General features: G+C 39.0%; 1 protein-coding gene across 2 annotated transcripts in view; it reads right to left on the bottom strand.

Moving 5' to 3' along the window:
- Positions 1 to 8865: 8865 nt before the first annotated feature.
- Positions 8866 to 16413, bottom strand: part of SAAL1 (serum amyloid A like 1) — a 30444-nt gene continuing 22896 nt past the window's right edge. For both annotated transcript variants that reach the window (XM_008708925.2, XM_040638875.1), the window contains 3 exons: positions 14910 to 15103; positions 12791 to 12883; positions 8866 to 12103 (listed from right to left, as the gene is read on the bottom strand). In XM_008708925.2, the coding sequence (XP_008707147.1) occupies positions 12011 to 12103; positions 12791 to 12883; positions 14910 to 15103 (380 nt within the window). In that variant the 3' untranslated portion in view covers positions 8866 to 12010. The remainder of the gene's footprint in view (positions 12104 to 12790; positions 12884 to 14909; positions 15104 to 16413) is intronic.

The raw sequence follows: 16413 nt of genomic DNA on the forward strand, positions 1-16413 counted from the left end.
GTCAGATATCAGAAGACTTTACAGACTTCATTGTGATAGCGATCAATTTTAAAAAGCCCCAGTCTTTCCTTACAAAGAGAAGCAGCCATGCCCTTAATCTGCCTCTAGTCATCACTGAGGACTCTGGCTCATGTATCATGTAACTTTTTCCTTGGAAGGTAACAAAGCCTAATCACATATGTAAATAATAATCACATATGTAAATAACCTGGATATGACCTGCTAAGTAGGCATTTGATACACCTAAGGGGCCAAGAAGACTCCCAACAAAACATGGCCAGGAAAAGGAAGCCTCAAAGAACCCAAGAGTAGCCTTTGTACTTTGTAGATGGTATGGGCAAATCAGCTCCCACAGGCACTTAGCAAGTTCAGAGCTATTTAATGCCCTGCACAGTGAGCTGCTCCATTCTTTCCTCTTCATGCTCATCCCATTGAGAGTCAGGGACATACACTCCCGGATGTTCACGTGGCCAAAGGCAAAGAAGCGGAAATTCCACATGTGGCCATTTTGTCTGCCAGCTGGCCCACGTGTACAGCAGAAATGGCTCTTGTTTGTCTCTATAATAAAATCACTGAATAAATTTTGTAAAGCTTTAAATCAGCCTCATAAGCGTCACCAGGCAACTCCCCCAGGAAAGACAGGAAGGATGGTGAGGTACAGAACTCCAGGGACACAGAAAAGAACCAGTGTGCCTTTTGCAAAGGACTGGTGCTAGAAATGCTATAAACCTTGTGCTAACCATGACATCCAATCATAATGCAAAATCCCAAAACCCATAGAACCCTGACACTGGTAGCAAGCAATTCTACTCCAAAATGGAGTTCCTTCTGAAAGCATAGCAAAAATCCACTGCCAAGGTCATGGACAAAAAAAAAAAAAAAAAAAAAAAGGGACGAGCCCGCGAAAAGTGGCACGTGTTGCTTATAATAGTTTAGCTTTTATGTGGTGATAGTCATAAGAGGACTGGTAATCTGCATCTTACAGCCAAATTATATCTCTGAAAAGCTCATGCTGGCTAAGTAACCTGCTGACTGGACTACGAACACCTCAAGGATACAAAAGGTGAGATCCAGGTTTTGTAGCACCTGAAGCTTATTCAATCTGGGAGGCCTGTTCAAGAAAATGAATATAAAATTTCACAGCTGAAATTGTTAGACACCTCCCAGGGGCTTTGGAAGGGGCTTGAGCAAGTTAGAGGCCCTTAACGTAGTAGCTCTCAAACTCTGTTGTACATTAGAACCACATGGGGAACTTTAAAAATCCTGATGCCCAGTTTGCACCTCATACCAATTAAATCAGAATGTCGGGGGGAGGGGGGAGAGCCAAGTATTAGCATTTTTTAAAGATCTTTAGGTGATTTCTATGTGCATCAAATTTTGGAAACCACTGCTTAAAGGTTAGGCTTTATTAGCTTCAAGTAATTCTGTCTCTAATAGGGAGTATAGTTTCCATTCATTTAGGCAACTAGCATTTGTGAAACTGCCATATTCTAAGCACTGTATTCCCAGCCCTTGGCACTGTGTCTGACATGTATCTGGGAATCAGCTGATGCTTGTTGAATATATGAAGGAACACTAGTTAGACTGTTTTACACTGGAGACTGGTTGTAAACTAGATTTGAAATTCTCCAATTTCTTTTCCTTTAGATGTGCCAACTTTTAAAGGAATACTCTGGGTTTACTCCAAGATAAAGATGCTTCATGACATATATATTAGGTGGTCCCTATGGATTCTGGATACAAAGTCAGCAAAGTTCCAACCTCCTAAAATGTAATGAAAAAATATTTTTCATCTATCGTCACCCCCCCCTTTGTTTTCTTGGAAATAAATCTACATAGAAGAATACAGAATATATCTGACTGTAGAAATACCAAAAGAAGTCTGTAAGGATTCTCACTTATCTATTAAAACTCTGGTAACTCCATTTCCTCTGACTCTTCCCCCTTGTTACAGGGTCTCAAAATTCAACTCATACTGTTTACTCAGATGTGAAAAGGTACAGCTTCCTTTAGCTCATAACAAATCTGGTATTTCTCTGGAGTCCTCATGTTAGTAGCAGGAAAATTAATAAACCAAAGATCCAATTCAGTTTAAATTTACTCTGGTTCAACAAATAAAACTGATAGACCTTTCAAGAATTGTCCAGTCTTTTTAAAAAAAAAAATTTACTGTCTTAAAGAGCTTCCTCCTAAGACGGTTTCCAGGGGGTGTAACCCCGAGATTCATGGCAGATGTGAAAAGCATTGTGTTCTTTCCAACTCAGACCTCTCAGCTTCTAGAGTGCTGCTGCTTCATCATTGCTTGAGGCTGTGTCCTACAGCTAATGTAGGTTCAGGATTTTGTCTCTTTTGCTTGGATCAGGCTCCACAATGCTCCCTATGTGATGGGGCTTCATCTCAGCTCTCAGTAGCACCAAACCCTGGAGTCTCTCATATACATATCATGCCACCAGCCTCCTGGACCAGCCTCCCTCCCCTGCCCCAGCCTCTGCTGTGGCATCATCATGCCTTGGTATGGCAGGCCTGCTGGCATGTCCACTAGCTCTCAATTCAGCAGATACTGCATGAGGAATTCAGACAGCTTGGGAAAGCAAAACCTCAGAGCCTCCCTCTGCAGGTGGGATATGGCCAACCCCTAGGCTGGAATGGAAACAGACTAAGAGGTAATATCTTTGTAAGATCCCAAAGAGGAGTGGGGCAAACATTAATTTTCTGTCCTTAATTGTCATTGAAGGTGGCCAGTGGTGGAAGGGTGCTTGCTGTTGGGCCTGCATATAAACTGCAGGGAGATATCCACCCAAAAAAGGACTGATTTATCGTTTATAATCATGTAAGAGTCAAAAACCCCCAAATCCTGGGACACCTGGGTGGCTCAGTCAGTTAAGCGGTTGCCTTTGGCTCAGGTCACAATCCCAGGGTCCTGGGATCAAGTCCCGCATTTGGCACGCTGCTCAGCAGGAAGCCTCTTGTCCCACTGCCTGCCACTCTCCCCCTCCTTGTGCTCTCTCTCTCTCTGACAAATAAGTAAATCTTTAAAAAACAAAAAACAAATCTCCTACTGGCAGATATCTTGCAGGAGTGAAAGTGTAACAGCACGCCAATCAGTCTTAAGGGTTAACCTGATTCAAGCTTATGCACTCCTTGCTTGCTAACATAAGTCTCTTGATCTGTAGCAGAACTAACCTACTTTCCTTGAGATGTGCCGACCCCTGGCCTTGAGCAGTGACGGACCAAACCTTCCCAGAAGATAAAGCTTGACTACATCCAAAAACAGCTGCTGCTGATGCCAGCAAATCTGCTCAGGGTCACGTTGACATACGACTAACCACCTGGGCACCTGCTTCTCTGGCACGTAGCCCCCCTCCCCCCTTTGCCCATGCCTTCCCCTTTAAAACCTTCTGCCTTCCCCTGGATGGGGAAGATAGTCTTTGAGACCATCTTCCCAAGCTGCCGGCTTCCTGAATAAAGCAACCTTTCCTTTCCCACCATCACGTGTCTCTCGAGTAATGATTTTTGAGTGGCGAGCAGCTGAACCTCAATTTGGAACTGGTTCTCTGGTAACAAAAGCACACCACTTCAAGAGAAGTGACATGATCCTTGACTTTCAGAAACTGAAAAAAACTGATGGCATGAACACCTATTAATTAGCTTCCCTTTTCTTCCTATTTTGAATTGTCACCTTCTTAGTCCCACGAACCACACAGGGCACACGCCAAGTCCAACAAATCACAACATGCTGTGGCATCAATGAATAAATGAGACGTGCTCATCTACAAGTCAGTTTCTCTCTTACGGGTTCAATAAACTTCAACAAAACACTTATTGATCACCTGTTGGAAGTTCATCTCTGATTGGAGATACGACAAGAGTGGTTTATTCATGTCCCAAAGCTCCAAATCCTCTGCCCACTGAAATCCTCTGAGGCTCAAGAGCAACATTACAGAGCTCAGCACTGGCATAAAGGGCAAGAACTGGTCGGAGTGAGGGTGGGGGCTAAAAGAGAATTGAGCTCAAATTTCAGAGCCAGAAAGGAATAGATTTTAACCAAAGAAAATATTTCTCAAACTCCAGGATGTGACAGATAGGCTCATGGTACCTTTTGCGTAGTAGAGGTAGAGAAATCCAATTTGTCTGGTGACAATCACACGAGCTACAAAACCCCTCTTCTGTTTCCTCTGCACTTACTTCCAGCAGCGGGTGCTCACAGCTTCACAGGACGGCTCTCCATGTATACACCAGGTCCACTACCAAATGTTTCTCTTCTGTTTGGAACTATATACACAGAGCTGTGCCCCAATTCCCATGCCTACCTCCTCCCCACTGTCCAGCTGCTTTCTCTGGATCTTTACATCAAGAACTGCAAGAGAATAAACCTCTTGGCTTCCACTGACAACACACCCTTGAATCTCTTTCTCATCCCTTCTCCAGATGAGAGGCTTTGGAGGGGAGACAAGAGAGGAACATTTTTTTTTTTTTCTTTTCCAATTAACTTCCATTTCTTTCAAGTCTGAGTAAACTCTGGGCACAGAGCAACCAGGATGATATGATTATAGAAACTATTAATCTCTCCATCAAAGGAGAGCCAACTCATGGTTACGGAGCAATTGGCACGTTCCTCCAAAGGGCTTCTGCAGCACGATCCTCCTGGTTTCCTTTGGGGCTACAAGAGTTCGGGGTACAACTTCCTAAAACATCAAATAATCTTTGGGTGCTTCGTGAATTGTTGTGAAAAAATGTGTGTTTTCATCCAAGTGCTCTAAAGAGATAGCAAACCCACATTAAAACATGTCCAAACAGAATGAAAGAAAAAATAATCTTCTAAGATTTTCAGATTACTCAAGGTTCATCTGAAAATGTGAAATCTGGATCTCTGAAGACCATTTAGATATCACTTGCTTGTGGGCAACAAGCAAAGGGTGCATTTGGAGCAAGAAGTCTCCAAATCATTTTAAATATTGACTACTAAAATCACAAAAACTGAAATTACTTCTAGAACTGATTAGGACAAACAGGACATTTCTGGTTCATTCAAACCTAAAATAAACATTAAAAAATTTAGGGAATTCAATTTAGGGACTTTGTTCAGGGTCCACAACATCAGCAGATTTTTTTCACCCCATGGTGGCAGAGTATAGACTTCTCCATGATGGGGGAGTTAAAGGATTTGTTTCCTCCAGAAGTACTTGCTGATTGGCCAAGGGAATGCTTACTCCTGGGTACAGGAAGGAAAAGTCCAACACCGGTCACACTTTGAAGAAAGTACATTCATGGATTTACAAATGCCACCAGCCTTCCAAATACAGTCCCAAAGGAAGAGTGAATTTACAGAGATGCCAAATTCCACAAATGGTATGGGTCAACAGACACCACTCAAAAGAAAACTGTATGATCCTACATTGACTCAGTGACCTAGAACAAAGCCATGTACATGCATTTTCTTGAATTGTAGACTGTAACAAATATACATTCCCCATTCACCCACCCACCAGGATTTCAATGTACAATCCTTCCTGGAAGCAAGTCCATACTTCAGGAAGTCAAACTCCTCCAGGAGAATGAAGAAACTCTCTTCATCCTCCCTTCCCACTGTGCCATTGTTGTAATCTGCACGCACAATAGGCCTGACTGAGCAGGAAACTCAGTTCTATGAAGAGACTGTTCCAAAAACGTTTCAATTCCTCATGTAACCACATAAATCCCGAATGGTAAGAGGGAAAGCCTATAAAAGTCATTATAAACAGATTCCATGATGTCAAAGGAAAACCAGCTGGAGAAAGAGTTTAATAAGCAGCCCTTTTTTTATTACAATAGGCTTGACGTCATTATTTATTATTTCCAGCACTAAAACACAAAGCCATGTGCTACACTGTAGACCAGAATGAAAAGGATATGTGGACTTTCCTGAGTATTTTAATATCCTCTTATTGACAATAGATAGAAGATTTGAACAAGGACCAGGAACAGGAAATGATTTTAGTGATTTCATTACAGTAATAGGGAAAAGCATTTCCAATGGGCAGGGTTTGGCAGATGGTCTGGGTAAGGCTTCAACTCCTAAACAGCCTTCAGGTCAACAAGCCCAATATTGATACAAGCCCAATATGTAATTAACGAGGTGTCCTGGTAAGCAGAGAAGTTTTTATAAATATATGCTGTAACCTTAGCAGTGGAACACAGGAAGCTGGTAATTCCAAGGTAAATTTAAAACCATTTCACAAGAAAAGGTATTTAGAGGCGGCAAAAAGTATACAGTAGGCTGTAGCTAAAGAGTTCTTAATGTTCTAGTACAAATCGTATCTGCAATGCAGTTTCTAGTGTATCTTCACTTAATTTATAGTGAAAAATAAATGTAGTTGTAGAATTTTCAGATTCTTGAGACTTTTCAGATCTCATTCATGAAACCCTAACAAGCTTTATAACATATTTTGAAATCATGAACTACGGTGCTTCCAGCTTTGCTCCTTTAGCTTGAAATTGCTTTGGCTATTTGGAGTCTTTTACAGTCTCACCTGAATTTAGTATTTTTTTTTCTATTTCTGTGGAAAAAAAAAGAAAAAAATGCCACTAGGATTTTAATAGGGATTACACTGAGTCTATAGATTACTTTGGGTAGTATGAACATTTTAACAATGTTAATTCTTCCAATTCATGATCATGGGATGTCTTTCCACTTATTTGCATCTGCCTAATTTTTTTGTGTGTTTCATAGTTTTCAGTGTACAAGTCTTTCATCTCCTTAAGTTCATTCCTAATGTTTTATTTTTTTTAATGCTACTATAAATGGGATTGTTTTAAAACAGACACATAGACCAATAGAATAGAGAGCCCAGAAACAAACCCACACACACACAGTCAACTGACCTTCAACAGTGGTGCCAAGAACACACCATGGGGAAAGGACAGTCTCTTCAATAAATGGTGTTGGGGAAAACTAGATATCCACAAAAAGGAGGCAAAGTGGACCTTTACCTTACGCCATACATAAAAATTAACTCAAAATGGATAAAAATGTAAATGTAAAACCTGAAATGGTGAAACTCCACGAAGAAAACAGGGGAAAAGCCTCTTGACATTGGTCTGAATAATCACTTCTTGAAGACACCAAGAGCACAGGCAACAGAAACCAAACTAGGTAAGTGGGACCACGGCAAACTATAAGCTTCTGCATAACAAAGGAAACAATCAACAAGATGAAAAGGCAACCTATGGAATGTTAGAAAATACTTCCAAATCATCTATCTGATAAAGAGTTAATATCCAAATATATAGGGAACTCCTTCAACTCAATAGCAAAAAACCGAAATAACTTGAATAAAAATTTAGGCAAGGAACTGAATAGACATTTCTCCAAAAACATATAAATGGCCAAAAGGTATGTGAAAAGGTGCTCAACATCACTAATCACCAGGGAAACGCAAACCAAACCAAAATGAGATATCACTTCACACCTGTTATAGGACGGCTATTATTAAAACAAAGAACAAGTATCGGCGAAGATGTGTAGAAAAGAGAACACGTGTGGACAGTTACTGTGAATGTAAACTGGAGCAACCACTATGGAAATATTATGGAGGTTCCTCAAAAAAATAAAAAATAGGGGTGCCTGGGTGGCACAGTTGGTTAAGCGTCCAACTCTTGGGTTTCAGCTGAGACCCTGACCTCAGGGTGGTGAGACTGAGCCCTGCGTCAGGATTCTCTCTCCCTCTCCCTCTGCTCCTCCTGCCCGTGCTCGCTCGCTTGCTCTAAAATAAATAAATCTTTAAAAAGAACCGTTGATACAGCAATCTTACTTCTGAGTATGTATCCAAAGGAACTGAAATCAGGATCTCAAAGAGACTGCACTCCCACGTTCATGGCAGCATTATTCACAAAGCCAAGACAGGGGTCAAACCTAAATGTCCGCTGACAAACAGATGAAGAAAATGAGGTATATACATAAAGGAATACTATTAAGCCTTAAAAAAGAATGGTACATTGAAGTACTCTGCTTATACCAGCTCCATTAACATTCTATTGGCCATTATGTAAATATATAAAGAGGGGCTAGGAATTTTAGAGAAGGTACAGAAAAGGGACTTCAGTCTTTCCTGTATTGTTAGGATTTTAAAATATCAAAATGGTGTTCATACATTACTAGTGTTAATAAAAAAAATCTGTCAGCAAAGAAATAAAATAAAAAATAAACAATTCGGAAAAAAACTTTAAAAAATAAAATAAAAAATAAAGTTCCAATCCCTATAATTCAAATTTTCTAGTAGTCACATTTAAAAAGGTAGGAAAGATAGAATTAAATTTAATAATGTATTTAACTGAGTATATCCAAAATACTACCATTTAACAGGTAATCCATATAAAACACTGATGAAAAAAATATATATTTTTTTTACTTTTCCTAAAGTCCAATATGTATTTTACATTTATCTCAATTTGGAGTAGTCATATTTCAAATGTTCAGTAGCCATATGTGTCTAGAGGATACTGCACTTGATAACAGCACAGGTGTAGACCCTTAACAGAGTCCTATATCAAAACATCAGACACACACACACATGCACACTCGTGTATATTAAAGTAAAACCTTCATTAACCAAAACGAGTGAAGAATGAAAAATTCAAATTGACTGCTTTTGATTGACTTATGTTTGGGGTGGGTTTTTTCCTATATATATATACACACACATATATATATAATATGTATTATTTATATATTTATATATTATATATATTTATATCTTTTATATACATATTTATATAAATGAAATATATTCCCATATATATCAATTATCTTCCTTTTCTTATTTAGCATAAATAATTATATATTTAATACGTAGTTAAATATATAAACAAGTGAAAAAAAACATTCTATTGGCCAAAGCAGAGAAGTTTACTCTATCCACTGAGAAGCCATGGCATGAGAATGGGTACAGAGGTAAAGACTTGGGAACAATGATCAAATCTGCTACAGGCTGCATGACTTCTTCTATCTGTCCCACGATGCAGACCAGTGGGGGAGGGATAGGAGAATGTCTTCCGTGTTCGGTCTTAAGTGGTTTAGAGACTTCAAAAATCAAACTCAAATGTAATTAGAAATAGAACAACACATTTAACAAGTTCATGTTGTACATTTCCCCTCCTCTGCAAAGAAGTATAAGAAAAGTTGCAATTTCATTTGTACATATAATTCCAAATTTCATATTTAGGATCCCGGAGAAAGCACCATTTCAAAATATCACTGTAATTAATGCAAGCCCTAAATTTTGGGGGTGAATTCATCAGACTGTATAGTATTAAAAAAGACTTAGCACTGCTCATGTTTTATTTCTTTAAAAAACTATTATAATTTATAGATTTAGGAAGTTTTCAAACATATCAAAATATGAAAATATACACTACCTCATAATGTTGCAAGAGCAATTAGTAACAAGTAACAGGGCATGTCCAAGGCAGAAATGGGAAACAGAAAAATAACCTGGACATCCCTAGCCTTCCCAGGTATATCCTTTTTCTCCCTTGGCAACTTACCCACTTTGAGTGGCACTCTTTCCCTCAGACACCCAGGAGCCTTCTGCTTCCCTTTTAAAATGTGCTCTTTCTAAAACAAAATGTGAAATTCATATGCACTGAAGTAAACATGACTAATAACTTGGGAGTATTACTCTTACGGGGTTATTTGTACCTTTCACCTTAAACTTCAAGAGATAAAATGGAATTCTTAGCACTGGCTAGCAGGTGTCACTGGCAGATCCACTGAGCTCACCCTACAGGAACTGGTAATTTTATCTTTTAGAAACAACAACAGGAGGAGAAATGAGCTCCAGCCAGCCTTGACCAGTTTGGGCTCAACCACCAAGCCAACACCCGTGCAGATGGGCCTAAAGTGTCCAACAGTTACCTCTGCCTCATCATAATGTTAAGCTCTCTGCTCCAGAAGGAGCACAAGCTTCCTAACATAACACCCGATGCACGTATAGGCATATTTTCTAAGTATGCATGTATGACCTTATACCCGCCTCTGCTTGCAATGATAAAGGTCTCCTTCTGAATATTCATCTCAAATCCTAAATAAAAAGAGCTCCCTTACCCCTGCTCAGGGATCACAGCTTTGGAAGTTATTCCCCATGATCTCCTCATTTGCTGCAAAGAAAGATTACTTTGTGTGACAGCTCCACCTGGTGTAGTCTCTATCTGTAACTCACCAAGAAGCCAACTCGCATCAGTTGGCTCACACAGGCAGGAGTGACTTCATCAGTGCCTTTTGAGAGCTCATGTTAAATACAGTCGCATTCAGCCTAGGATAACGTCAGCACGGAAGACATGAAACATATAGCATAAACCTACTAATCAGAGTTAACAGTAAGATTTTAACTTAATAGTTCAATTCTTTTCAGCAGGAACATTTTCAACAGTAAAACTACCTCCAAACTGGAAATTGTGTATCTCTTCTCAGTAATGCTACATCCTATGTTTTATCAGCAAAAGCCATTTGAGGAAAAAATACAAAATGTGAGACAAGACCAATGCTTTAAAGCTAGAAAGATTCTGCAATAAATTGAGAAGGGGCTATATACCAGAAGAGGGGTTTAAAAAGCTGGCTTTGCTTTTTAAGCAAAGGAGGAGGCTGGGAAGACAGCAAAGTGAGAGGATCCGAAGCTCACCTCATCCCACAAGTAAAACTAGATTAATAGTCGCATCAGCGTAAATTATCCAGAAAACTACCTGAAGACTGGTAAAAAGCTAGCTTTGTTATTCATAACTGATATTTTCTTAAAACCTACTAAAAACTCTACTTTCAGCAACTAAATAATGGAAACTGAATGCTTTCCTAAGAATACCTGGCTGACTGTGCACAGATCTCATTCTGAAGTACTACACAGAATAAAAGTAAATGTGAGGGAAATCACGTATAGCACAGTTTGCATACAGTCCGAAGTTCTTAAATTCCCTCCATCTTAATTTTAAAAAATCTGAATTCACTCAAGCAAGTTATTTTCTGAAAGTCAACCACAGGAATTATCCTGAAAACAGAGATTTTTGATAATGCACTTTCATCAAAATGTTACATTCCTCTCTTCATATGTATAACATTGAAAAAAAACCTGAACTATAACAAAGCTAAACTAAAAACTGCTTTTGAGTTGCCATTGACAATCTGGCATACAATCGACACAATTAATAATCACAAAAGGCTAAGCTGTGCTTGTATACTGTGGCAAACATCACAGATCGACTATCAAAAAGCCTTTCACAACTCCCTTCTCTTCATGCCTTTCTCTCTTATAGACCCTAGAGAGAAAAAAAAAGACTTGATCTATAATAGCTGCAGTTAGGGATGGCCATCAACACGGTTCTGGGCAGGGAGGGCTGTCCCTTACAAATATGAAGGTAAAGACTTCCCAGGACAAAACCCCTTTCTTTACCTCTTTCTCCTTTTTTCTTCCTGAATGTGGATAGAAGGTTCTGAAATGTTATAGCCCCCTTAACCACAAGACAATAAATACAGACACAAAGGTCTAAACACAGACCACATGGAGAGGTAAAAGGAATCAGGATCCCTGAGTCAACCAATCAGGTCTAGACTGCCCACCTCTGGATTTCTTATTGCATTAGATACATAAAAGCTATCAGATTAAGTCTTAGAGTAGGGTTTTCTATTAGTGCAGCTGAATGTACTTGCAGTGGAGACAAATACAAAATTCTCACATAAAAATCAAAATAAGAGGTATGAAGAAAATCCTTACTAAGTCCTCAACCTAAAAAGAACATCAGTGATAAGCTTGTATTTTTGTTTTCTTTACCTAGAGGGGACAACTAATACAAAAAGGGGGGGGGGGGTTTGACAGCAGAGGAAACTCGAGATTCCAATGCCAAACGAAAGGGAGAAGGGCATGAGTGTAATACCAGACAATGAGGGTCCAATACGCTTTACCTAACATATCCTATATTTCAATTTCAACTGTCAATGAAGAAAGTAAAGTTCATTTATTGGGCAGAGGAAACTCCAATTCAGTGTTTAAGTCTGAACCTTCAAACTTGGGAAGCTTTCCTCCAGGTCATCAGCAAGAGTTTTATCAACTTCATGTAGAATTTTGAGAAAGTCTTCTATCTGTGAGTCAAACAAAAGAACCAAATAAATAAAAGTAGAAGAAAAGGTGGTTTTAAGATACCAGTTTTTGACCACAAAAATGTTCTACCTATGGTTTCTAAACAGTCCAAAAGAAAAGAAATGTTAACAGATACCCAGATGACAATAGTAGTCATTCCCAAGTAGTCCTCAGAAACATCGACGTGACCAGCCCTTACCGTTTAGTTTTATCTCGAACTACTATTTATACTCCCACTGCTTCCCCTTTAGTGTCCATTACTGAGTTTTATTACCCTCCTCCTTGCTGACATGGCCTCTCACTCCCACATTCCATACTTATTTTCCTAAAAAAGTTCCTATTTTAAAATTGCCTGTAACGGTAGCAAATGTGATGGAATCTGAAGAACCATAAAAACCTACTGATCATTCCTACCCAAGATTCTTATCTTTGCTTAATGTATATACTATTTACTTTCTAACAGTAAGAGGTCAAATAAATTCAGTGTTGACTCCTTTGTCTTAAAATTAGAATCACTACACAGGCTAGTCCCGTGAATTACCCCTCAGTCCTCTATCTGAGGAAGGCACTAAGTCATGTGAATTGTATGCACAATCTTTTTTGACAATGGCCTCAGAGAAAAAGCACTTACATAAAAACATACAGTAATCCCCTAAAACTCAGCCACCTATATATTTACTCATACTCACCACTGGACTATAAAAAGGAAGAAGGTTTTGAAATGCACAGGAACACTTCTGTTTGCTTAACTGGCCCTCCTTTAGTCCCTGAGCCACAGTCTCCTAAAACAAGCAAACAAAGATTTAATGTCAAAAAAGGAAAATTTCTGAAGCTTAATCTGATTAATAAATACAAATCAGTATAGGTAATTCCCTACTGATCCTACAGGCATTTCAAATGTCTCTAACCGAGCCCAGCACCATTCCTCCTTATGTAACCCAAACACTGTTCCACTGTAGTCCTTATTTTAGGGAAAGGCACTACCACCCACCGCACGGCTACACAAAGCAGTAACCTGAGATATGGCCAAGATTCTTCCTCCTCTGCTGCTGCTGCTGACCCCTCCTCCTAAGAGTTTAATTCTACTCTACTAAGGCTCTCTCATCCCACCTCTTCTTTCCATCCTCCATCCACCCTTCCACTGTTTGGGGTCTAATTTTTCAAATTACTCTTGAAGATTACATCCACAAGAGCCTGTTGGTTGGTCTGCAAGCCTCCAGCCTCAACGCTCTCTAATCCTCTCTCTTGCTTTTAGAGTAATCTTTCTAAACAGATCATCTCACTTGATCCTTAAAACGAAAACCGTCAGTAGCTCCCCAGTCCTCAAGATTGAATCCATACTCCATTAGGTTAAGTACATAAGAATTTTCATGATTTATTCTCAGTCCACCTTCCTTCTATATTCCTGTCACTTAAAAATAAACATCCCTCCAAAAACAAAAAGCACGCACAAAGGTGACAGCAAACAATGGGAATGAATATGCAAAAGATAATTATTGCCCAAAGAGTTCGTGTAAAAAATCAAAATAGATAAATTTATAAAGCAGGAAGCACAAATAATATACAAATATATGGGGGTGCCCAGGTGGCTCAGTGGGTTAAGCATCCGCCTTCGGTCCAGGTCATGATCCCAGGGTCCTGGGATTGAGCCCCATGTTGGGCTTCCTGCTCAGCAGGACGTCTGCTTCTCTCTCTCTCTCTCTCCCCTTCTCCCACCAAACCCGGCTCGAGCACTATCAAATAAAGAAATAAAATCTAAAAGAAAAAAAAAACACAAAAATACAAATAAAAATAAGGTACAATTTCTCACCTACTAAACTTGATTTGATATAAAAATTGTAATACCCGATAGTAAGACTCCTGTAAAGCCAACATTTTCACATTAACACATCTGGGCAATATGCAGCCATCAAGCCTCCGCCATCTTCACTTGTACAACGCCAAGCCCAGTAACCTAACTTCCAAAAATCTAAGCTCAAGTAACAACCCCTATCTAGAAAAGCAGAATAGCTGACCAAAAAAACAAATTACCAGAATAACTGAAACCTCTTTTAAGAAATCTTCTTCTTAAAAAAATGCAATCAATGTGCATATAGTCTTCATAGTTATACTTATATTTTTTTCTAAAATATATGGATAGAAAGTATGCTCAAAGAAAGAATATGCCAACAATCCTGAGCACATTCAGGGAGAACTTCCCCTAACACAAGTCTGCAGTAAATTATGAAAACTGATTTTTTTTGACAAATTGGGTGTTAAACAAACTGGCTCTCAGTGAAATGTCTTTCAGTAAATTTAGAGTCTGGAAAAGGGCTCATGACATAATGTTTAGTGAAAAGAGCAGTCTATAACATTCTATATACTGGATTTTAAGTATGTGAAAAACACATATATAAACATACAAAACCATATCAGTTGCTACGTTAAGATTACAAAGTTACAGTAATAACTTTTTTCTTTCTCTATTTCCCCAAATTTATGTAACATAGTTATATTATTTTATTTATTTATTTTAAAGATTTTATTTATTTATTTGAGAAAGAGCAAGCAAGAAAGCACAAGCAGGGGGAGCGGCAGAAGGAGAGGGAGGAGACCCCCACTGAGCAGGGAGCCCAATGTGGGGCTCGATCCCAGGACCCCAGGATCATGACCTGAGCCGAAGGCAGACACTTAACTGACTGAACCACCCAGATGCCCCATTACACTACTTTTATATTAAAATATAATAATACAGTGATAATAAATTTTGGAGCATTAAGCAATCCATACTTTCTTTTGCTGAAGAAACCATCAATAGTTCTTTCCTACCTTTGTTAAAACCTGAAAAATATTTGAAAGAAATTCACATGAAATATCCTTTAAGATTTTCAAGTGGAAATCATCTTGGGTTAAGTCAGGCTTTTTTGTTTCTTCTGCATTAGAATCTGCCGAGTTCTCTGGTTTCTTCTGACAGTGTTCCATGTTTTGTAAGACACGAATCAGGCTGTCAATTAGAGGAAGATCTAGTGTACAAACAGATTGAGAAACACAGAATTAGCCAGTTAAATTTGGTCTTTCCTCCTTTTGTTGACTGACTCATTCATTCATTCAAAAGTACTGAACAACTTACTAGTGGCTGGACAGTTTACTTTAGACACCACGGATATGACGGCAAACAAGATCACTGAGGCCTCAGCCTTCAAGAGGCTCACATTTTCAAACTCTCAAATAAACTAATGAATAAAACAGATCATCTCAGCTTTGAGTGAGTTCTATCTACGAAGGAAAGTAAAGGGGAGTATAATAAAGCAGCCGGCAGGGGAAGCTCTCTGAGATGAGAACTCCAGGAGAAGCAGCAATGCAAAGAGCCCAGGAAAATGTTTCAGGCAGAGGGAACAATAAATGCAAAAAGCCTCAAAGAGGAAACGGTCTGAGGAACAAAAAGGCCACTGAAGCAAGGGGGAAGGAGGGCACAAGACAAGTTTAGACATCTGGGCAAGAGTCCTATCACCCAGTGCCTTAGAGGCCACAGTGAGAAAGAATGTGAATTTTAAACGTTACCATCAACATCTTAAACAAGGCTTTTAAATTACGTATCTCTTTAAGTTAAATTTCAAAAACAGTATGATTTCTTAAAAGACTGAATAATCATTTTAACTAGGCTGTAATAAAAACTGAACATAAAACTAAAGCTCAGACTCAAAATATATTTTATAACCTGAACATGTTGAAGGGTGTCTCACTTTGATTCAACCACTGATTCTAACCCTACCATGTCTGCATCACAATTACAAATCCAGGAAACAAGATTTTCTATAGCACTGAATCCAGTATATTGATTTTAAACAATCTAACCTCACTTCCAGATTTAGGGCATTTGTAGTACATGAAAATGACATTTTTAAAAAATTAAGGAAATCAAAAAGTAGGGAAATCATATCCCTTATTTCTCAACTCAGTGTCACCTCTTCAGAGCATTCAGCCTGCAGTACTGCTTTGCTATATTCCCCTTGGATTTATTCCCACTCTCTTCCTTGTGTTGTCACTAAGTCTTAACTCTAACACTCGGTTCTTTACTCCATGATGTCCCCGTAGGTCACATCAATCTACACTATACCGTTCTTCTCTCTTTCCCATCCCCAGCCCCTAACTCTGCAAAGCCCTTATTCAAGGCTTAGGGCAGGATGAGTGGGTGAGGGCTATTTCATGGCTTCGAGTTCAAAGACCATCTTTACGCTTTCTCCCCCAAACATAAAAATCACACATAAAGTTTCAGGGAATTGAGGGGTGGGGGAGATAAAAAAAAAACACCCAGTCCCATAACATCTAGAAA

The sequence above is a fragment of the Ursus maritimus genome, unplaced genomic scaffold (assembly GCF_017311325.1).
Source record: "Ursus maritimus isolate PB19 unplaced genomic scaffold, ASM1731132v1 scaffold_23, whole genome shotgun sequence".
NCBI lineage: Eukaryota > Metazoa > Chordata > Mammalia > Carnivora > Ursidae > Ursus > Ursus maritimus.